Source organism: Gallus gallus, chromosome 13, assembly GCF_016699485.2.
Source record: "Gallus gallus isolate bGalGal1 chromosome 13, bGalGal1.mat.broiler.GRCg7b, whole genome shotgun sequence".
In the NCBI taxonomy this organism is placed as follows: Eukaryota; Metazoa; Chordata; class Aves; order Galliformes; family Phasianidae; genus Gallus; species Gallus gallus.
In genome coordinates this window covers 15,974,917-15,998,564 of record NC_052544.1, presented here as the reverse complement: position 1 = coordinate 15,998,564, position 23,648 = coordinate 15,974,917, and the positions used below count along the sequence as shown (strand labels likewise).

Sequence of the window (23,648 nt, the reverse complement as noted above, 5' to 3'; positions counted from 1 at the left end):
TGTGAAAAGCAGAAATGCAATTGAGTTTCTGCTTGAGGCACTCTAAAAGAAAACTGAAGTAATTTCATTAACTGACTTCAAGTGTATTAAGAAGCACACTGCCTTCACTTCCCGCTGTCAATGCCCTTAAAGAGATGATTGTTTAATGTCCTTCGCTACACCCACAAGGGGCTGCCCCACACTGCAACCTCCAAGCAAACACTGCAGCTCTGTCCCTGGTACCTACAGGCAAGAACTAACCCCGAGCACAGGCGTGCTCACACTTCTAAAGGGCCATCTCCACCTGAGCTCCCAACAAGTGCACCCAGCATGCAGGGGCCCACCTGGGCAGCCACAGACCCACTGCCCAGAAGGGGGAGAAAAAGGAGTCACAGTCCCCAGATTGCCTCACCTCAAGTCAACAGACCAGAATGCAGATGGCAATGGTATATATATGGAACATAAAGAGATTTACAGTTTAATTAAAGATGGAAAAGATGCTGAAGTGTTTATTAGGTAAAAAAAGTTGATGCACAATAGCACCAGGTGTTACATGACAAGGTGAAAGAGATAAACTGACACACCAAACATTAGAACTGAGCATAAATACTGTTTTGCTTCCTTTTAAGAGCCTGAGTCCTGTTTGTGGTTTCTCACTGATACTAATTCAAACAGGTCAAAACCTGTATATTTTTTTTCCTGCTATTGCATGGGACTGTCCAGGGAGTGTGGAATCATGCAGGATCCAGTTTACGTTCTTGGATCTAAGTCTCCCTAACATTTAGCAACAAATGCTCAAGTGAATTACTCGTAAGTAAACCAGAAGCCCACTTGAGCCAGCAATAGATTATGAAGGAACTGGCATGAGAACTTGAAAATTTACTGCTCCAATCCTAATTAAAATAATAGTTGGGTTACAAGCGAAGCCTCAGAGCCACGTGCTGTCCTTCAGGGATGCCTCTGTGCTCCACTTCTCAGATTGTCATTCTGTGCTCCATTCACATATCAAATTCAAACATTCTTTTAAGATCGATGTGATTATAACCAAAACTTCATAAAGACAATACAAATGCCTGGAATTTTCATTAGCTGGGGCCAGAAGATCCTATTACTACTCTCGAGCCTCCAGAGGATGAGGAAATAGGATTTCAGAACAGCTGACTCTCACCTTTAACTCAGTTGGGCTCAGCAGCAAATCTGAGCCTCAAAATAGGACATCTCAGATCAACCCAGCAAACATCGCTGCCCATAGAAAGGCTCCTTCTACATTCTGATCACACAAAGCCATTGGGTTTGCTTGCTATGGATTAAACTAAGCATGCTGGCAGCAAGCGTAATCTTTACTCAGCTTAATCTGCTTCGAGGAATAGATCTGTTCTGAAGAGTATTTGGACAGGACTGTTAGCTGTCAGGTCGGCCACTTTCCCACCCCAGGAGGGAATGCTGGATTTTGCATATCACATCTTGGTGGCGTTCCATGGATTTTTAGTGCAGTGACCAATGGCCATTATCCCAACCACAGCACTGATGGATGGCTGGAAGAAAGCCGGTCAGCTCTGCAAGCCTTGGGCTGACTGTGCAATCCTAAGCATCCTCAGCACTGCTCCTTACAAACATGTGCCAACACCGCAGTGGGACATTTGCTGGTTTCCCACTGCATGTCAGTGCCATGCTCCAAAAGGCAACAAGAAATGCATTTGGAAAAGGTAATTCTTGCTTTGATTAAAAGAAAAATTTTAGATGGCTGCAATTACTGAATTTGTGTGTACAGTAATCACTTATGCACAGTGTGCATTAAGTTCCTACTGAGGCAGAGGCAACAAATGTGTTACATTGCAGTAAGAGGAAAACAAAGACTTCTTGCATTTCAGCAATCCCAGATACACAAGCATTTAGGGAGCTACGGCTGTAACAACTCTGAACTGAGTGGTTATCAAATTAACAAGAGCTGAACAAAAATATAAATCAACTCTTTCTGTGGCATAATTAAAATAAAAACTGATTTACCGTGCACTGTAATGCAAAGAGAAATTAAATACAGACCATATTTTTTTACGTGACTTTCCAATCTCTCCATAATTAAATGTTATTAAATAAATGAGGAAGTTTATGCCATTACTCAGGTATTGTCTTTACTATCAACTGTGACTCACACATCAGACCAACACTACTAATTATAAGAGATCCATCTCCCTTCCTGCCAAGGTATCACCACAACCTGCTGAATTACCCCATATTTCAGACTGCTGGTCAGAAACCCTGAGGAATGAGAGATGGGAGCAGGCTGAAAGGCGAGAGAAAGGGGAGAAACAGATTTATTTGATTTAGATAGAGGAGAGATTTCACTGCCAGCCGTAAATGTGTTGTTTCATGCTCTCTATGAACCTGCGGCTTTGTACTGGGAATGAGAAGGCCGAGAGGTTAATGGTGTGGAGAGCTCCTTTCCCTGCTTTCCAGGGCTGCTCTGGCTGCACTGAACCGAACAAGGAACAGGGGATGAAGTATCAGTGCTAAGCAAATTGCAGTAACCTCAGCAGCCCAAGTGCCCACGCTCTCAGCTGCTTTGTTTTTACGGGGATATCTTAATCAAAACATCATGCCAGCTTTGTTTTCCATGACAATAACGAGACAAAACTCGTTCCCTTCAAACTATCAGCTGTTAAATTAAGCCATATTCAATACACAAGGAGTAACTCAGGACTTACATTGATGTCTTCCAGGTCAAGGAAGTTAAGGATGATGCCGTTGCGCTTCCAGATGATGGGCGGCCGCAGCGCCCCGCGGATGCTGCACGTCAGGATGGTGCTGAGGCCCACTGTGATGGTGGTGATGCTGACCCGCTGCTCCTCGGGCAGGCTGAGCTGGACCACCTCTGCAAAGGAATAACACCAAATAGCACCAAGGTTCCCTTTCTTCCCCATTCCAGGAATAATTCTGAAGGATTTCTGCAAGGAGTTGGATGTAAGAAGTCTTTAAGCAACAAAGCCAAGAGGGAAGCTTTCCCACTGAGAGGAGCAAGGAATGCTTACAGCCCACTGGCACTATGCTGCCTCAGCCAAGACAGAAACTTGGCCTGGGGAATGAGCCCCTTCCACTCCCTGAAGCCCCTCTGGCTTCATCCCACTGGCATCGGCTGCAGTCAAACAGGGATCAAAGAGATGTATGCTGCCTTGCCCCAGGCTGTGTGCTTTAGGAAAACCAAGTGCAGCAGCACTGACTACAAAACACCACATGGGCTCACGTTTTTCCCTTCCTTGCACCAGCTGGCAGAGTTACCCTACTCCTCAGGCTCACTCTCTTCTATCTGCAGTGTGATCCACACAAGCTCTAATATCGCTTGCAGTATCTCCACAGTGGGAAGATCTAAATGCCTCGTGCACTTTCTTCTGCTGACTTCCAGTGACTGCAAACACCATTTTTATCGTTTCAAGTCACAGCTTAAGATGTGATATTGCCTTAAGAGTTATGAGCTTTGGTGGTAAAATCCTCTTCACGTGGCCACCACTACAGAAATGCACTGAATAAAACCCAGCACCTACTTCTTCAAGGAATATTTTCCATCTCTTCATACCCTCTACATATAAAACTGCTTTTAAAACTCTTGAGTAACAATTCTGGAAAATCTGTTCACTAAAATACTGGATGCCTTCCACAACCTTGGGCAGCCAAGAGGACTCACTTTGGGGCTCTATCTGCTGACTGTGAGCCCTGCGTGCTGAACCCACTCATACAGCAGTACTGAGCAGCTCTGCATCCCTCCTCCACCCAAGCGAGAAGTCAATTCAGTGTGCCACAAACCATATTCACTACTGGAGGTCCAAGGCTGATTTAGGGCTGCAAAGATCAATACACTGCACGCCGTGTCTGCCAGCCATGAGCTGTTCTCCCACTTAATATTCCCAGCACCACTTAAAAACACCACGAGTTAAACAGCTGTAGTATCGATCAAAAAATAGGAAAGTCTGACCAACATCATGCAGTTATTTGGGTTGCAGTCCCTCCTATAGGGACGACACAAGAAGAGTTGGGCCAACCTTTTATCCCCCTGAAATCTTAAAGCCCAAACAGAGTGACAGAGGAGGAGCAGGAAGAGGAGAACATTGCCCACACACAGTCAGGTTAGCAGCAAAGCCAGGAATGAACCCCTCATTAAACACCACTTCATTAAGCCACATCTCATTAGGCATCACCCTCGGATACCAGCTGGAGGAGGAGCTCTCATGCTGGGGTCAGTGTACGATGCAGTGCCCCAGCCCTCTGTCTTCACCCACCTGCCCAAAGCACGGAAACCCCATAGAGGTGCTGATAACAGTTACTTTCTGCATTAAAACGGGCTCCTTTTTTATTAATAAAATATTTGGAGCACACTTGACAGGATAAAGAATCGATAATTACAATAATTTGTAGCACGGAGTAGGGCTAACGAGGATCATCTTTTCTTGAGGAGAAATGAAATAAAGGGTCACTCATTTATGAGAATGCTTTTTTTTGTTCTTACTGCTGTTCCCCTTAACTCTGAGTGCTATTTCTCACACTGCCCAGCCCCCAAGCTCCAGTTGACCCTTAAGAAGACACTTCAGGTGGCTGCCACTCGTAAAGGAACTGAATCAGGGCAAGATGGGACTTCTTAGACTACAGCATGTACATAATATACATCTCTTATGTAATCACATACTGCCCTCGAATACTTCTGTAGAATATATTTGAAGGCATCCTATCATGACCACATTGACTTTCAGAAGTCTTTCTATTAATAGAGGATTATATTGGGCGGTTTTAGACACAGCTTTCTTGGCATCAGTAGGAAAAATGCACTTACACAACCAGGTGCCTTGGGATGGAAACAGATGCCCTGAGAGGGGATGAAGGTTGTGCTCTTTTGGTTTAAAAACCACAAGTCTTCTTAGAAAAATCAGGATCTCGTACTTAAGCTGCAGACCTCAAACGCTCTGATGCTGGTTGTACAAATTATTCAAGTCACCACAATGATTTTGGGTAGAATCCTCCAGATTAAGTATTGAGCTGCTCATTTTGTTTTTAAAAATCTTTACGAGATAAAAGGATTTTTACCACACACATAAAAACCAAATGGAATGAATGGGTAATATTCAAAACACGCTCACACGCAGAACACGGGCTGGAATGGAATCTGGTCCTAAAGATGGGGCAATTTCAAGTTTTTTGGGAAATTCTGCAGGCTGATGTAAGCACAGTAGCTCTGTATACAGTCCATGGATTCTGCAAGCATCACTCCTAGCTTATCATATTTATCAAGCCATGTCAAAGTTGGTATTCTTCATCAATGTTTCATCTGAAGCAAATTCTCAGCCTACTGCAGCGAGAGCAAAAAGTGGTTCTTGTAACCCATCCGCATCCAGTAGGAGAACGGGATCCCAACACTTGTGGCTCAACTTCGAGTAGTTCAAGACAGGGGTACTGCCTCGGTAAGAGGCAGCTTTATGAAGGAACAGACGCAACCATGTTTGCCTAATTCCCATTTAAATCACAGTTGATAAAAGGAGGCCAGGATGGCCCCCCATGGTCAGGGCAGGAGGGTGGTTCAGGGGAATCCCGCTCCTCACAGCTCTTCTCTCTGCTGCCATACCCCATCCCAGAGGGGCTGTGAAGCAGTGCAGACCATTGGGCCAACCATGCAGCCATGCCACCATTTAAATTTCTTGCAGCACCAGATCTGACGCTGACACGTATGAGATTGTGAAGGCTCACTAATTCCTTTCCTTGTTACAAACGTCAAGATACTGCCAAACGTTTTCCTACACCCCCCTCCTCTCCAATTTTATTTCTTGAGGCTCTAAAGCAGGAGCCGCGCTGCACCTTTGCACGCTCTGCATACTAATGCACGCAGGTATTACTTGTTGTGCTGTTTTATCACGGAAATCTTTCCTCTGCTGTCATTTGCAGCCCGCCAAAGGCAATCATAATTTCACAATGAAGACATGTATAATTGAGGTCATTATAGGGAGCAACCTGGAATGAGCATCTATGGAGGAAAACTCATTGATTTAGCACGGCATAGAGATAATTTACATAGTAAGTGTCGTTTCCCTGCATGCCTTCGCTCATGCTACACTATGCAGAAAAAGATTTCATGTTTTTTTTAAGTGCTTCATATCATTAATTAGATCTTTTCACTTAAACCTAAAGAAAATATATTTTTAATACATTGTTACCACCTTTAATCACTGTTACATTTGTTCATGGGTATCTGGTCCTGCTAAAACAATATAGAGCAAAGGACTTCACTGCTTAAATTGTGCTGAAGGGACAAGGAAATAATTTTTTTTAATCTTATAACTGGCTCTGGAAGCAAAAGATGGGAGAACTCACTGTTATACAAAGTCTCATGCACAGATCCTCACCTCCAAATGAACTCACACAGACCTTTAGCTTGGGAAATGGAGCACAGGTAACGCAGCCCCAAACACGTCATGATTCCCAGCAGTGGCACAAGTTGGGACTGATTTAATGGGATGCAAACTCTTGCCCCCATTAAGTTCCCCAACTCCTGCAGCTGTGTTCAGGCACTGCACTGAGTCAGTACGTCTGTATATTGCCTTGTGGTCAACACTGCAGCACGAAGGTCAAGGTGATATTAGTGTTTGTTTCAACAGACAGAAGTCTTCTGTCTGATTATATTCATAGGTGAGGATGTAACTGGATCAAGAAGGCCAAAGCAATTAGTGGGTAAGAGGATAAAATAAGATATTCTTTTTTTAATTATTTTTTTCTCCAATATTTTTGATGAAAAGTGTTTGGCTTGGTACAGAGAAAAGAAATCAATTTTAGACCCTCTTAAACCTGAGAAGATTGCAGCTAATGGACTTTAAAATGGCTGTGTTGTAGGTGAGGTACAACACAACTGACCATGAGGTTTGGCCAGCCAAAGGATGACAGCAACACGAGGTGACACTGTCTGGGATGGGATACGGTCACTACAAATATTAAAGGCAGTTCACAGCAGATCTGAATGTGTATAACACCGCCTGGCACTTATAAATTACTCAGATTAGCATTAGAGTACTTTCCAAACACCCTGTGATTTACTTTCTACCCTACTCCATAGAGCAAATAAATGAATTAATAAAGCCATTGGCACACAAATCACCCCAGGCCTGCATGCTCCTGCAAAGCTGTCACAGTGGCTGCCTCCAGGACCAGCTCCAGAAGAAATGTTGCCACGTTAACACAGTTAGCTGGAGATTAAGGTTCAACAAGCCCATCCTCTCCAGCAGTATTTACATCCCCTCACCTGCCTGCTGGCAGTGAAGGATTACCCATCACTCAACCCGAGATGAAAACTCCATTTTCCAAACACCAACCTTGAATTACGGGAAAGCCAATCACGCTACCACGAATGTTTGTGTTATTAATTAACCACATTAGAGCTGTTAATGAACTCGATTCAAGTTGCTCACAATTAATTAATCCGGAGAATTCCAACAGCTCCCACCTGGGTTCAGAGCAGGGGATGGGATCGGGGTTCTGGCCTCACAACCTGCAAAGAACATCACCAGGACTGCAGGTGACCCCACAGCCCTCCATGGGATGCTCAAAGAGTTTGGTTTCCCAGGAAAAGAGCGACCACAACGCAGCCTTCCTCTAAGGCTTAGAGGCTTAATTAATGTGAATAATAAAATGATTTCTAATGCTAAGTAGGAACGCTCATACCTCAGCTGTATTTTGTAGCTGTAATAATTCAAGTTCTTAATGTAATTTATAAATCCTCAGGACCTTGGGCATGCTACTTCAGGAAGTATCTTACTGTAAATTCTCCACTAAATTAGTAATGCTGTTTTCTAAGTCATAAAAAGGCATAATTATATTTCTAGCAGTAGGAGAGAATTCAGCACTTCGAGCCCTCTTCTGTCATTACTCACAAAGGCCACGGGTGAGGGCTCCCCAGGCAGGTCCCAGCATGGCATGGGAAGCCTGCAGCCCATCTTGTTGGGGAATCTGGCACAAATACCTTCAAATCATCAGTTATATCCAGCACTGTGCTGCAGGACAACACCCTGTCTCACATTCCTGTCAAGTCTGGACACCCTTCTAACCTGTGTGACTACAAACCCAAGATTCAGCATGAGAGAAGCAGATAAGGAAATATTGCAATGCCTTTTCCTACTCTTCAGCCCAGCTTTGCCACACGAAGTTGTACCAAGGGTGTTCACACTGCTAACAAGCTTGCTAAAACCATTTATATTGACTTTCAATCAAAAACAGCTTCTTGATGTACTGTATTCTAAAGATCAATTTCTTTTCTTTTTTAATAAAACAAGCAGAACACTTCCCACTGTAAAATCCCATCCCTGCCCTCCTGTTATTAATCAGAGAACATCCACTTTGTGCAGAAAGGGATAATTCATTCATTCTTGAAAGTACATGAATAAATATAAGTTGCTCAGTGCTTAATTATCTAATCTCCTGAGGGTGATAAGTGATGGATTCATTATGTAAATAGGCACAAGTAGTCTATTTTAGAGAATAGTTTACATAAATGCATTTGTTTTTATTTTAAATTCCTATTTCCCGCATATTGAGAGCGGTGTTGATATGATTAATTTCTGATAAAATATTCCCATGTTGTGTCAACAGTGTCCTGCCTACACCGTAACAGCCATGCATTTTCCCAGTCAATTTATTAATTTGAAAGGTAGAATTGCTAATGGCCTGTTAAGGTCTCATCATTACTTCTCATAGTCAAGACCGTTGCAACTTGACTCCAAAGATTCGTCTCTTTTATTAAGAAGGATCAAAAGTGTCCTCCCAAGAACCAAAGGATAGAAGTACCAAAGTTTTCCACTGAACTCACAGGGAAAAAGAGAACACGATGGCTTGGAACAGGTGAGAACCTTCAGCTACTCTTCTGTTCTGTACTCTACTCCATCCAATGGGAATTGAAAGAAACCATTAGGAGCAACTGCAGTTCCACCACCCCAAAAGCAATAGTTGCCTCAAGCAAAACGCTTATTTCAAGGACCAGCATTACCGGGGGTATGGAAGTTTCTGCCATTCCATTAGCAATTCCTTAGCTTCAAAATGGGAACTCTTCAGAATGGTTCTTCCAAAGGAATGGAACTTTCAAGAGCAGTCACTGTCTGTGTTTGTAATGTGGTATCTCAGAATTTCAGAGGACCAAAAGCCATGAAACTACTGAACTTTTTTTTTTCCTGAACTTCAATAAGCTACAGTAGCTGAACTGATTTATAACTGATTTAAGGCAGAAAAAGATAGCTTCTGGTATGGGACGTGGCATGCCAAGTTTCTCCCCAGAGTGAAGTTTTATGGCTGCTCTATAAACCCCTAGGGTATATCACGGAAATGCTGTCAGATCATTAAGTACAGCATGACTTGTGGGAACCACTGTAATGTGTACGTAAATTACTTAGCAAATAGAGCAGAGTCAGGCTGCAGGGTGTGTAGGGTCCAGGAAGCATTCCCATGCAGTGCAACAGCACTGAAACCCCTGAAATGGCCACACTGAATGGCTGCAATCTTATCCTCCCCACTCATTTCACTCCGGGTCTGGGCCAGCAATATGCAATGAATGTGATAAACTGAAAAATGCATGAGCCAGGAAACAAGGAGCTGAGAGAAAGGGCTCACACTGCTCTTAAAGCCCAGATTAAGGGTTTCTAAAAAAACCCCAAGCATTTCAAATGGGATCTATTTATTTCCTGCATACTCTCTCACATTACTGCGTTCATAAACCATCAAATCAATGATACCATACTCTCAAGCTGTAAATAAGCATTCGTAATAATATTCACAGAGCTTTCATTGCTCTTTGTATGGATGACTGCAAACTTAGCTGTGGTGATTACATGGATCTGCCATCTTTTCTGACTGTGGCCACGCTTGGGACACTTAAAAACCACACGGACTCAGCTTTTCCAGGCTCATGCCATCCAACTGGAGCTATTCCACCCCTCTCCTTCATCGCCCAGCCATTGCTCCCTTGGGTTTTGCCTCCTTCAAGTCAGAGTTCAGCCCCTCCCCAGGGCTTTTTTGGTGCTTTTCCATACCAACAGCAACCTCGCTCTCAAGCCAGCAGTATAAAAATCAGAGCATATTTCATTTGTAAATTGTGATTATGTAACTGGGAAAAAAACCAACGACTCAAAGGCATACACAGCTACTTCTGCCACGTGCTCTGGGTTCACATTGCGGTGTATGGAAATGCCTTCTCCAGGCTGCGGAGTGGGATGGCTGATGGGAGGACCTGGCTGCACCAGGCTGAGCTCAGCGTGCCTCGAGGAAGCATTTCTCCACGTGCTGCTGTCCTGCCTTGTAAGGGCAGGCCTCAGCCCAATCTGATGCATGCTGCAGCAATATGCAGCTCTGGAAATGAAGAAATGGCACAGATTTGCCTGGGAGAACTGTACCGTACTTAAACTCACATAATCACAGCATGGTTGGGTTGGAAGGGACCTCGCAGCCCTCCCAGGTCCCCCTGCTGCAGGCTGGCTGCCCTGCACCAAGTCAGGCTGCCCAGGACCCATCCATGGCCTTGGGCACCTCCAGGGATGTGGCAAAGCCATCCACCTTCTGCCAAGGCTAAGGCACAGCGAGGCTGTGCTGCAGCAGCACCCCAGATAGCATCTCCTGTTTTAAAAACATCCGTTGATAAGAACTCTTGCATCAGCAATCTCGTGCATGCCCTTCCCATCTTGCAAACACAAAGGGTAGGGAAAAGTCAGAAATGTGAAGATGGCACAGAAGTAATTTGGCAAGAAACAGATAATTAAAAATAACATTTCCTTCTGGTGAGGAAGGTGAATGGAACCAAAGCACAAAGAGCAGCCCCTGGAGAAAATCCCCTGCTTCACGCTCTCAGCACATCTTTTGTCCCAGTTAAACCTTTCCCAGCCCAATCCCCTGCAGTTCAGAGGCTTTTAAGAACCTGCAGAAGGGGCCGGGCCATGCCCAGCACTGGTACCAGGCCCAGCAGGCAGTGAGGATCAGCTGCACAACACTGAAGCAGCATTTCAAAGCCCAGCATCGTTTCTGTGGGTTTTGTCTCTGCAGGAAACTGCAGGATGGACAACAAAGGGCTGGGAAGCAGCTCTGCAGAGAGGGTTGGAGTTGGGGATGCCTCAGTTTCCCTGCAGAACAGCCTGAGGAAGAACCAAGTCATCTGGAAAGATTTCTCAGCATCCAAGGCAATAGGGGCCATGTAAATAGCCACAGGCATGTCATGTCTGTGGATTTCTCATTAAAATCCCTCAGAGGTTCACAGATAAAATCCACATATAAAGCTGAAATTTAATTATACAAAAGTACTTTGAAGCGGAGATTTGCAGCGACTGCTTCAACTTAAATTCCAGTTTTACAAGAATGATAAATGCTGCATCGCTGGAAGTAACAGGGAAAACAAATCATCTGTGCTATCACACAAAAAGGCATTTTGAAAAGCAAGATATGGCAGCAAAGCCCAGCACGGCCGGTACTCTTTGTGTACCAACCAACAACATCAGCTTCTTGAACCCTTGAAATCTTCAGAGCAAAATGATTTATAGGAGCAGCTCTTTCTTACAGACGCCATGGCACGTAACCCCAGGCACCAGCAGGGCCAGGCTGCAGGGCACGGACAGCACAGGGCTGCAGTCCCTTCTCCATCCTGCAGCACCGAGCAGGCTGCTTGTTTACAGAGCAGCTATGCAATATTTTGGTTCTCTTATCTTATATCCTCAACCTTATTTTCAACTATTCACATTTGGCTCTTGCAGCTGAAATGATGCACTTCTTCATGTTTATTCCCTAACATCCTTTGCTGTTAAATCCCCTTTGGAATCACCTTCGACATTTGCTCTCAGGGGCTGTGCAGCCTCACAGTGGGATCACAGCACCAACACCTCTCAGCCCCTCACCCTTGGCCCTGCTGAGCCCCAGCTCCCACCATCCCAGTCCTCCTGCTGACACCCAGCTTCCTTCACCCTGTCCTGGTCTCCCTTCCCCACTGCTTCATTCCTTGAGGCTCAGATGATTTCAGGCTGCCCCTCCCTGGTACTCCCAGCCCCACCTCACCACACCAACTGGATGCAAACATGGCTTCAGTCACCCGTTCCAACCCAACAGTATGTAAATAACAAGCATATTTAATAGGATCATACAATGGCTGGGCTGGAAGGAACCTTACATTCCATCCACTCCAAAGCCCTGCCATGGGCAGAGCTGCTGCCCACCACATCAGGCATCGCTCCTTCCAAATTAACCAAGAATCCTTAGAGTTGGAAGGGACCATTAAAGGTCATCTAATCCAACTCCCCACAACAAACAGGGACAACCACAGCTGGATCCAGCCTTGCCTTCAAAGTCTCCAGGGATGAGGTGTCAAATTGTTCCCCTCTTGGATCTGACCAACTGCATCTCAGCTCTGTGCTACCAACCAGCTCCTCCCTCTGCAGGTGGGACCACTGCACCGACACTTCTCTCATTTTGGGAACTGGTGTTGAATACTGACTCTTCAGGCCACTTGCAATAGGTACACGCTTTGCTGACATTTAACAATCACACGTTGGAATTAGCTCAATAAACACAACATTTGAGGAACACACAGTGCTTTATACACGATGAACTGCTCCTGGTTAAGTCTGTAACATAAATACAAATACAGTCTTTAAATAAATATTTAATTTACAGCAGCCCAGAAGAAATTGAGTGGACCAAATGAAAGCTTGTTCAGTGCTAAGTTATTTGCTAGCAAAGCAACCATATGCTGAGTGCCACAAACAACAACATTCATCACATCAAGAGTCTGGGGATACTTTCTTTTAAGATCTTTGGCACAGCACTCATCACAAATATTACCAACCAGATGCTCTGTTTTTCCAAGAAACAATTCACTCCTAACTACAAACACTCGGAGGGTGTTGGAAGAGGCATTGAGAACGTGCTGGGCTCAGTGAGGGAGGAATGTGGTGGGGAAGGGAAGGCTGGGTGGGACTCATCCCTCCTAACACACCTGACCAACTCCTGACTTGAACCATTAATGCAGAGCTATCAGCTCACTTGGGCTGGTTTGTTTGCACCTGTCTGGTCAGGGCTCATCACAGTGCTCAGATTGCAAACCCACGTGCTGGCATTTACAAAACATCTTTTCCATTACATAGTACACACAGATCTCGACCCCCAGGTACAGCCACTGTGCTGCTATATGAGAGCCTTAAAGTAACCTTAAGAAAGCACTTACAAGGAATGAGATCTCAGTCTGGGAGTGAGGCAGCAGCATCATCGCAGGAGTGATTAAAGCAGCGTCCCTTCCTCAGGGCTGGCTTTCACCTGAGCAGCCCTCCTCACCTGCTGCAGCAGAGCTTCTCTGCCCTCTGCTTTAAGCAGCTGTGCAGAGGCACAGACCAGCACACAGAACGCATTCATTCACTCACCAAAGGTCAGATACAAATTAGCACACCATAAAAAGCCACTATCGCAAGCACTGCCGGCTTGATTGCTTTTGCTAGCATCTTATCTAAATAACAGCTCTGAGATAGGAAAACCTCAGAACACAGCATTAAAGTGCAGCTACTGCTCACAATGATAAAGCAAAAATTAAAGATTTCCAACATAAAACCTACAGCCAACCTGAGTATTAACAAGATCAGTGCCTGGTTTGTGTTTTGCCAGTAAGTATAATCCGTTGTGTAAATCACTGCTTTGATAATGGAATGATTTTCACAAATGTAACATGACATTCAGCCACTAAGATATAACACATACCTGCAGGGCATTTGGTGAACAGCGTTCTGCTGTACTTTAATTGATGTACAGTCCCTTGTGGCTTGTATTCCTTCAAAGCCATCTCACATCCGACAGCAGACAATGCCTGACAAGGTCTAGTGAGACACAGCACACCAAAAAGGCCCAACACAGCCAAACACCAGCACTGGTGCAATGGAGAGGATAAGCTCTGGTACTATAGAAAGGGCATCACCAGGTGAAAAAAAGTCAGAGAATCATTTGCATCGGAAGGAACCTTTGAATAGCATCCAGCCTGATACCCCGGCCATGGGCAGGGACACCTTTCACAAGATTGGGTTGCTCAGAATGCTTCCAACTGGAGCAAAAGTCAGAGATATCGCTCCTTTAGTCCAGGTCCACAGCAAGAGGAGGAGGGCTGCAGTTGCTCACCCCTTTTTCACTAAGCCACTGAGTGCATCTGACCTCAAAGCACAGCAGTGTGGTCCCAAAGCACACACCAAAGGCTGCCCTGCACAGGAACCTCTGCTCTTGGCCCCAAATTAAAACACTGCTACCCCCATAACTTTACACCCCCACCCCCAAACCCGTGGTGATTTTGCTGTACTTCACGCACTTCAAATCATTAACACTCAACATAAATCAAGAGCAATGCTCATATAAGAACCGTCAAGGATGAAGTACTGAAGTCAGGGACGTATTGTGAAAAAAGGCTCTTAATGATTCAGAGTAATATATGTCAGATGTTTGAGCAAACAAAGCATTCATAAACCACTGCAGAACTGCTCCTTTCAAACTGAATGGAGCCTTTATTCCCACGCTACAGATAACAGTGATTGAAGGAAGGAGAAAAGCCAAGGACACCAAACCAGGTAAATCACTGCTCCCCAATACTGTCAAGCAAGGCAGCATAGAAATATCATCTCTACTACATTCTACTGACTACTGCTCCGTGGAAAATTGCTTAAACTATTTTTCTAGATTTTTCACTTAGCAACAGCTGAAGGTATGAAGTGTTCATCCAAATTTAGGACACACATTTAAGGAAAATGCATGCTTATCTACCAAGGTCGGAAGGCAGAACTCCACAGCCCTGTTCATACACAGCATGAGGGCTCTGCCCAGCAGCACTGTATGCCCTCGTCCTTGTGTGTCCCTGAGCACTGCCCTGGGGAGGCTCTTGGCTGCCACCCCTGCCAGAGCACCAGGGGGAAATCACACGTGGGATGGCCTCTGGTGAACAGCCCTGAGAAGACTTTATGTCTGAAGCTCCAGGAAGACCACATTACCGAAGCTAAGTTCGCTGCAACTTGCAGTGGGAGATCCACACCTGCATTTGCTCTTGAAGCATGAAATGCAGCAAATGCCCAAGAACTCAAGAGGGTACTGCAAGACTAAAGAGGATGCAGTGGTTTACATAGGGTGACTAATATGGAGCGGGAGACATTGGCGTTTGTCCAGGTGTCAAGGTTGACAACAACCCTCCTGCTGCAAAGTGTTATGGGTGAATCTTAAATGACTACAGATGGTCAGGTGTTGATTTTGTATGTCCTTTGAAAGACAGTACTGTCAGCAGAACAGTGCCTTCTAACCAAATTCTGAAGTTCAATCCTCTGTCAGCAGGAAGAGCGTTGGCTCTTTAACTGACTCATCAAAACAATGTGCTCTCAGTTTCCTCTGGTGACTTTCCATTCAAGTACTGCTCTGTTGCTGGTTCTCCAGGACAAGAAAATCTGCACAATTCATAATTTTTTTTCCTTTTTTTTTTCCCCCTCCCAGCAGTATTCCTTTATGGAAAGAGCATAAAACCCCTTGCTTTACAGATGGTGAGCCGAAGCAGAGACAGACGTTATTTAGCCGCAGTTACACAGTGTATCTGAACCAGAACCAGACACATGCCTTATTTCCCAAGGTTACTCTTGCAGCCTCTCTGAGATTACTTTATAATCCCATTATGGGTGGAATTGCTACACACACACAGCTGCCTTTTTGGAGAGCTCTTAAAACGTGAGCAGGGTCTGAGCTATCAGTGGCTGCGATGTGCTGCTTTGACCTTGGCTTATGCTAAAGTTTGCGGAAGGGCAAAGAAGGGACAGTTACCATCACACCTGAAAAAACAGCCACAGAAGCAGCTAGGAGCTGAAGTAAAATATACAACCACTGAACTAACAGCCTGGCACCAGAAGAAACATCATCACAAGACTTTCTGCATTCTCCCGCTGTTATACTGCGCTATAAGTCATCCGAGCCTGCATTGCTGCAGTCTTCTGGTCCTTGCTTGGCCTTTTCATGTGCTACAAAGCCCTGTGCAGCTACATGTTCTAAAACAGTGTGCTCCCCCCTGGCAATGGTGCTGTAACATTATAGTACGATGGAAAGCACAGCAGTGGCAGCAGGGTGGCAAAGCCTTCAGCTGCAGCAAGCGAGGATAAACCCAAGTGCAACCACCACAAACAAAAGAAAGAAGCTGCTTACCTTTGGAAGGCCTCAGGTAGGCAGGAACCTCCAATGAGATCCCCTCACCCCCACTGCCAGCCCTTAAACGAGGTCTGGACAAGGGTGGATCCTGGCTCCAACCCTTCTGGTCACTCAGCTCCATTGCATACACCTGAGCACTCCCAGGTTGGCCCTGCCTTCCCACCAGGTGCTCAATCACTGCTTCGAGGCACGACTTAGCATTTCCACTACCGATGCCTATGAGAAAAGGGCAGCAACTCACTTCCCTCACTTTGCTGGCACCTTTCTGGCCTGTTTTCCATTTCACAAAAACTTCTCCTTATCCCCCAGTTGTGATGGAGAAGATGGCAGTGAGTTGGAGGCAGGATGCTCCCAGCTCTGCTCCTCCTGAGCCTCATCAGCCCGACGCAGCTGTCACATCTATCACTGGAGATGTATGCAAACAGAAAACACAACGGACTAACTCATTTATTTCCACTTGTTATTGATGACCTTTCATGACTTTCATAACTCCACTTCGCTCCACCACTCATGAGTTATGAGGTCACCTGTAACTCAGGGAAATAAATGAAGTTTCCCATCAGTCTATTGTATATCCCATTTATTACCTTTTTATTACCAACCTTTAAAGTTTTATCCCCTAGTATCTTGTTTTACAGTGGCATAACATTCAGATGCAGGGATGTATATGAATCAGGCCAAAGCGGTTCCCTTCAGTTGGGTTTCACTGCAGGAGGAGTTATGCTGATCCACAGACACAAGCACCATCATTTTTTTATGGCCCATCAGACCCTGTCCAAGTCCCCAGAACCAAACTGTGCCCGTGCTCAGGGTCAGCTGCTTGCACTAACTGAGGAACAGTGCTTTCTTCAGACTAATCTGTGCTAAGGTCATCTGTAGGACCAGGTTTGCCATAGAAATGGCACAACATGTCACACAAATCATTGGCTGAACGTTCTGGAGCAGGTTTTTGAAGGTTGGCTGCAGGAGGATAGCCTGGCTGCACAGCACTGCATACAACGGATTCAATAATGATCCTTTCAAAGGCTTCAGCTGCAGCACTGCTGTGCAAGTGCACAGAACGCTTTTGTCTTTGACCTGTCAGTAAAATGCCAGGAGAATAAATCAGATGGTACAGTTATCCTCAAGGTAATATTCAGATTCTGCTTCATGCAACAGAAAACCGCAAAGGACAGGAGGCTTCCCCAGGTTCAGAAGCAAAGCAAACCATGAGGACAGCTAGAACCATCTTCCAGAAGTTCTGCATGACACAAGAAACTGCAACTGCAGAAATGAGCTGTTGATCAGTGCAGCTAAATATGAAATAATTATCCCACACGCAGAGAATCTACAGAGGGAGCAGCTGCTAATTGCTGCAGCCATGTACAACACTTAATGGGATGTGAGCATTGATTTATTAATTTATTCATGTTGACCATCATTTTCAGCAAGAAAATCAAACCAAAGCTATTATGGCATGAGAAAACAAACAGAGACATTGTGCCTTGTCTTCTTGCTCACTGTACCCAGGTGGCTTTGATGAGGAGCAAAGCATCACTGCCCCATGAGACCGATGCTGCAGCATCAGAACTGGCCTGAGGCTGAGGGCAGGGCACAAATAATGCCTCAGGCATGAGAGGACAGTACCAGCATTACCCAAGGAAGCTTCCAAGACCAGATAATACTGATCTATTGCCACACTCAGGAAGAGTAGTGAGCGCTATAATAAGGAAATACGAGCAGAGTGGAGAACTCAGGATAACTTCATAAAATAAAACAAGCACATCTTCCAAAATATTTTTTTTTTCTGGCAATTAAGTGAAGTCAAGGATGTGGAGGGAGCACTGGCCGGTTTCTGAGGAGAAAGCTAGAAAATGAATTGAAACGACAAGGAAATTATCTTCTCTGTGGGAATCGGGGCTAAATTCCATAGCTCACGGCACCATTTCCATTGATGCTGCTCCAACAATACAGAGGTCACTGCATGCATCTCTGGAGCAGCGCAGGGGACTGGTGGGTCCAGACACAGGAAATACATTCAGAAGTTAAAACTGGAGGATTTTGTGCTAAACAGAACACTGCTGCACATCCATATTCAGGTTATGCTTCACCAACTGATCTGTTTGTAATAAATGATAATAATTTCACTCACATGATGCATCTCAAGGAGTGCTGTGTGTTATCTGTTAAGACTTCACGCCATTTGTTGGACAGATCAGGTACATTAAAGCAAATGTAGCTCATCCTAGGAAAAGGACAGCAGAACTCAGCTCTTCCCCCTGGGAGGATGCTCAACACCCTGTACATCTGCCCTGGAGAAGGGATACTGTGTGCACAGATACCCACTGCTCTTGGGAAGAGAAAAGAGGAATGTGACCCTCTGCTCTTCACATAACAGTTTCCCACTGAAGATCTGCTCTGTTTTATTTCCAATGGGAAATACCTTTATTCAGTTTCTTTTCTTTCCTTAATTCCTCCTGATTTTGTGAACCTTCTCCAGCAGCACTTCCCCGAGAGCCCCAGGAAGACGCTGGGTCTGTAGCAGCTGAGCTGCAGAGCACGCAGCCTGCAGAAGGTGGTATTGGCAGTAGAGCAGAAACCTTTTTACAATCCTTTACAGGTGAATAGGGAAAACTCTGTAATGTTCACCATCATTATTGAGTATAGTTATTAGCTTCGAACGCTTCCTAAAACAAGCCTGTCATTAAGACAAACTTCTTGTTAATGGCAGGAATCTCCCAGCTGAAGCATTAAAAAAATCTGCAGTGCCCTGCATCATTAGCTGCCTCAGAAAGCTTCTCTGCTATTCCAGCCCCACGTCACAGTGCCAGGGCCAAATTCTGCTCCACGCTGTGCCACCTGCACCCTGCAGCCCCTCCCACGTGCCTCCTGCTCTCTGCAAAGCCCGTCACAGCTCTGCCACGCGCTGCTCCCTTCTTCCTGCACTGCAAAGAGAATGGCAGCAGTGTGCTGGAGCCTCCCTGTTCCCCTGTCTCAGACTGTTCTGCTTACATATAGTGTTATTTACAACAAACCAAAATGGCACAATCCAACCGAAGAGAGCAGCTGGCTCCTGAGAGCGGTGTGTGGAATCTAACTCAATAGTAATATGACAGAGAAGTCATGAAGCAGGTATGTTTACCTCCTCATTTCAATAGGTGTGATCTACAAGTCCGAACCTTGAAACTGGAGAGTGCCATTGCAATTAATAGAGAGCCCTTTCTTAAGGAACGGAGAGAAGATCAGGATACCTGTCTGCACCTGGTCAGTGAATGCAGTGAAAACCAAAAGTAACTGAGCACGAAGTTAATGAGAAGTCCTGGATGGGGTGGGATGAGGAACGGATACCTCAGGAAGGCCGGGTGCCCACTGTGATAAACCTGCATCACCTCTCTGTAAATAAAAGCCACGTTTCCCATTACAAAATGCAATAAAAGCAGATAAATATTTTATACGCCTGAAGGAACCTGACAGTTTTCTCCCTCCTTAGTAGGGTGAAGGCAGCATTAGCTCTGTTTCAGTACAGGAGAAGTTAATATTTTCAGTATTATGCACTATCCATAAATCCGATTTCATACCAAGCGTCTCCCAGCACCACGTGTGCTGTGGGAACAGTCAATTTTAGGGATAGACCACAAGGACTTCTTTAAATATTTAACATTTCATGTTTGTAACTCCTGATTCCTGTCTTCCAAGTTCTGATTCTTAACGTTGCCTTGGCAATAAAAACCGTAATCGTGGCAGAGGTGTCTCTGAGACTCTGCACTGTTAATAACACCGATGCCAGCAAAAACCATCCTGCACTTGAACTGACCTTGGCAAAGGGACTTCTATTGACATAACTGAGTTTCCAAGGTTCTGCTCAAAACAATAGAAATACATCGTCTGTAATGCAATTTCAGAACTCGCTACTGGGCTGAGGGCAGTTTTGATTTTATTGATATTAGTTTAGTGAACACCGCATATTGTAAAACTGATAGAGTGGGAAAATGACTTCAGTAGATATCAAATTTGATGGAGCTGGTAGCTGACTGCCAACCTAAGTATGGGAACTATCACCTAAAGAGGTGCTCAGTATTTCACTGGGGATACTTTAATGTTTCATATTCAGAATAACCTCAAACAGTGGCCCTGAAAACAATAAAATATGCTTGTGTAAAACTGCCATTTATGTGCAGTTACACTTCATTATCCCTGTAATCTAACATGGTGGCTCAAAGAGGAGAACATGAACATTTTCTGAGTGATTTAGCAGGATGCTTTAACGATGTATTGAAAATGAACATTGACCCTATGTAATAGGTGCTAAACTGACACTCTTAAAGCACTCCATCCATTTCACTCAGACTGACTATCCTTCCTAAATCATCAGCGTGTCACTTTTATGATGCAGATCCATCCATTGAGACTATGGGACTGTGAAATGTCATAAAGGAGGCAATAAGAAAAAAAATAAAATTAAGTTGCAGGTGGCAAGTATTAGCATTTCAAAAATGTTCTGTTGCATTACACTATTATTCCATCTCTGTCAAGGGGCAACAAGATTCAATTCTCACTTTAAAGAGTCTGTGCTGTTGAATGCATTAGCTCAGCGTGCGAGGGACGCCGGTGCCAGCTGAAGGGCATTCCACAGCAATGGCAAAATGTATTTAGGACTACATTTGATAGGACACAAGGGTCAGCCTCCTCCTCAGATGACAAAGCTATGATTGCTTCTTTTCTTCCCTGCTGCATTCCGTGGCTCTCTGCAAATTATAGCGTTGAAAGTTTGTGCCCACCAGAGAGGCTGAAATACAACCGGCGGTGGCAAGGGAGTTAATTGGAACCCTGAAAGGTCGGGGCTCTGCTTCTCCACTTGGCAGGGTTTGTCCGAGCGTTCACGCAATGCGGACCGAGGGCACTTCGTTATGGAGAACAGCACAACAGCAGTTCCCTTCCAACCCTCGAGCTTTAAACTGAACGGAGATTATAAACTGAGTTAAATCCCCTGAAATCACCACGAGGCAGAGACACTTCCCATGCACGATGTCAAGGACTTTTAGTACTGTTTGCAGACCTACGTGAGGCTCTGAGTGGAGCTACAATTAAAAAGAGCAATAGTTGATAACGATTTCCTTGAGAAGAGCAGGTGGCACTTTGAGGGTACGACGCCCTCAGACATTCCCATCATTTGAGGCTCAAGGACTCACTGTGGCTCTCACTAAAACCTGCCGCCAGCTGTGGATTTCTGTGCCAAAAAACACTTTGGGAGAGCAAAGTCACTGACTGAAACGTGGTGAAACAACTCAGTGGATCTATTTCTATCGAGCAGCACCTAGGAGATTCCTTGTACTGCAGTGTGCACCTCGAGAGTAGCAGCATCTATGGGAAGAAGGGGGAGGGGAATGAATGCCCACCCAGGGAGTGGGGCAGGCACTGTTCTGGGAGTGCTGCTTCTTCCTATCTGACATCTGGTGGTTTTCAACTTAAACCGGCAGCCTCCATTGGAGCCTTTCAGACATCCGAATGTGTGAATGTGAGAACGCACGTACATACATATGCACACAGCCATACACCCCCAAAGCACACTTCAGTATATGCACCTCTACAGACATCCCCCAAACCCATTTAATTTCCAAACAGAAATGCATAGGAAATACTTTTTCTTTGACAAGCCTGATATTTGTGCAGTGAGTGAATTGGGAGTGATTCACCCCTACAGTAAGGAATTTGCAAAACATATTCTAACTGCTTACTATATCAAACAGTTTAAATTATGGCTGCACTTTATCTTCCCGTTCACAGAAGGCTGGCTTTTTCTTTATAGGCATTCATCTAATGGCATTCTGTCTGTACTGGTTTCCCCTGGTAGCCGGAGCCTTCAGTCAGCAGTTTCCTTCCTGGAATGGGTTTTTATTTCAGTGGGTTCTGGAGTGTGTGTTACTCAGTAATAAATAAGCACTAACCAAGCCGGGTTGATTAAAGATCAATTAAAGCATAATAAATTTTAGAACAGATTGTGGCAATAGAAGATTGTTGTGCCTTTCTGCCTAGGACTGCACATCTCAGCAATGGGAAAGCTAAAAAAAAAAAGGACATTTTCCTGGTTCTCCTGTGTCAGCCAGCAGAGGCTGATCTGTGTAGATACAGGGTGGAGGGAAACAGGAGGAAGGAAGATACAGGACTGTAGAATCACAGAATCATTCAGGTTGGAAAAGACCTCTCAGATCCCCCGGCCCAGCCCCAGGCCTCCCCACCGTGCCCACTGACCTCCAGTGCCACATCTCCATGGTTCTGGAGCCCCCCCAGGGATGGGGCTCCCTGGGCAGCTGTGCCAGTGCCCAACTGCTCTTTCAGAGCAGAAATTTCTCCCAGTGTTAAACCTGAAGGGTATGGGGTGGGAAGGGGTGGTGCCATGTTCCTGGCAGGGAGCTGAGTGGTGGCCATGAGCTTCCTAAGGGATGCCACTGTGCCCCTTCTCAAAGCCAGGTCCACTTCAGGACTTAAATATAAAATATTAGTTATTTTATAGGCATTTGATCTCACAGACTGCTTCATTTCTGATAGCAAGTGAGCTGCCAGGCTCGCTAACACCAAGCAGCACTCAGGAGGGTCTGCTACTCCTCCTACCCGCAGCCCTCACACAATTACCTGCCATTCATTAACATGACAGGTGATGGAAGTGCGTGAGACAGACGGAAGCGTAGGATGGCTCTGTTTGACTGACTCACCAAATCTCCAGGGCAAATAGAAGACGTTTCCATCACACTGTGTGAGCACGAGCACACCCCAACTACACACCCATGCTGGGCTCCATGGATCTCGGCATGGTGTTCCGGACACGTGGCCATGTGTGCTGGCTGCTCTGCCAGGGCAGTCAGCAGTGCAAAGCATTAACAAGCTCAATGAACTCACCAACACCAGCAGAACCCCCCTCATTCACTCCAATGATTCTGGCTCTGGTGCTGAGCGCCCAGTCTTCTCCCACAAGAGCTGGGGAATGAACGATGGTTTCCCACGTGGACATTTCTTACGTACTGTGCTACATGTATGCAAAATATATTAGATCTTACGCTTGCACTTAAGGTTGCCCCCAGCACCGCTGTTGTTGTGAAGAAACATTTAGAACTGACAACAAACAGACTTCAAGCACACATCAGAGAGGAACTTTATGACACCACGGAGCCAAAACCCGTCACATTACCTGCCTGGTTTTGAGAATCAGCGAAACACACACACAGCATCTGCCTTTTACCCAGCGCTGGGTCTCAGCATTTCTGTTGGCTGTAGTTTTAAATATCTTTTAATCATCCTAATATTCTTATTATTGTAATATATTACCGGGATATTAGATTGCGGTTCAATTACAAAATGTCATCTGCAGGTAATTTATTCCTTGCTCGTTATTAATGGAACACTGTAGCCTCGTTGGCTTTTTCAGACAGTAATGCAACTCATTGCATTTCAAAAAAAAAAAAAAATCAAATTATATTTTACCCCTTATCAGCCAGTGGAAGAGC

The 23,648-nt window shown here is 45.1% G+C and overlaps 1 protein-coding gene across 9 annotated transcripts in view; it reads right to left on the bottom strand.

Annotated features, from left to right (window-relative positions):
* Nucleotides 1–23,648, bottom strand: part of FSTL4 (follistatin like 4) — a 186,562-nt gene that overhangs the window by 33,751 nt on the left and 129,163 nt on the right. For all 9 annotated transcript variants that reach the window (XM_015293992.3, XM_025154798.3, XM_025154799.3 and 6 more), the window contains exon 7: nucleotides 2,685–2,851. In XM_015293992.3, coding sequence (XP_015149478.3) covers nucleotides 2,685–2,851 — 167 coding nt within the window. The remainder of the gene's footprint in view (nucleotides 1–2,684; nucleotides 2,852–23,648) is intronic.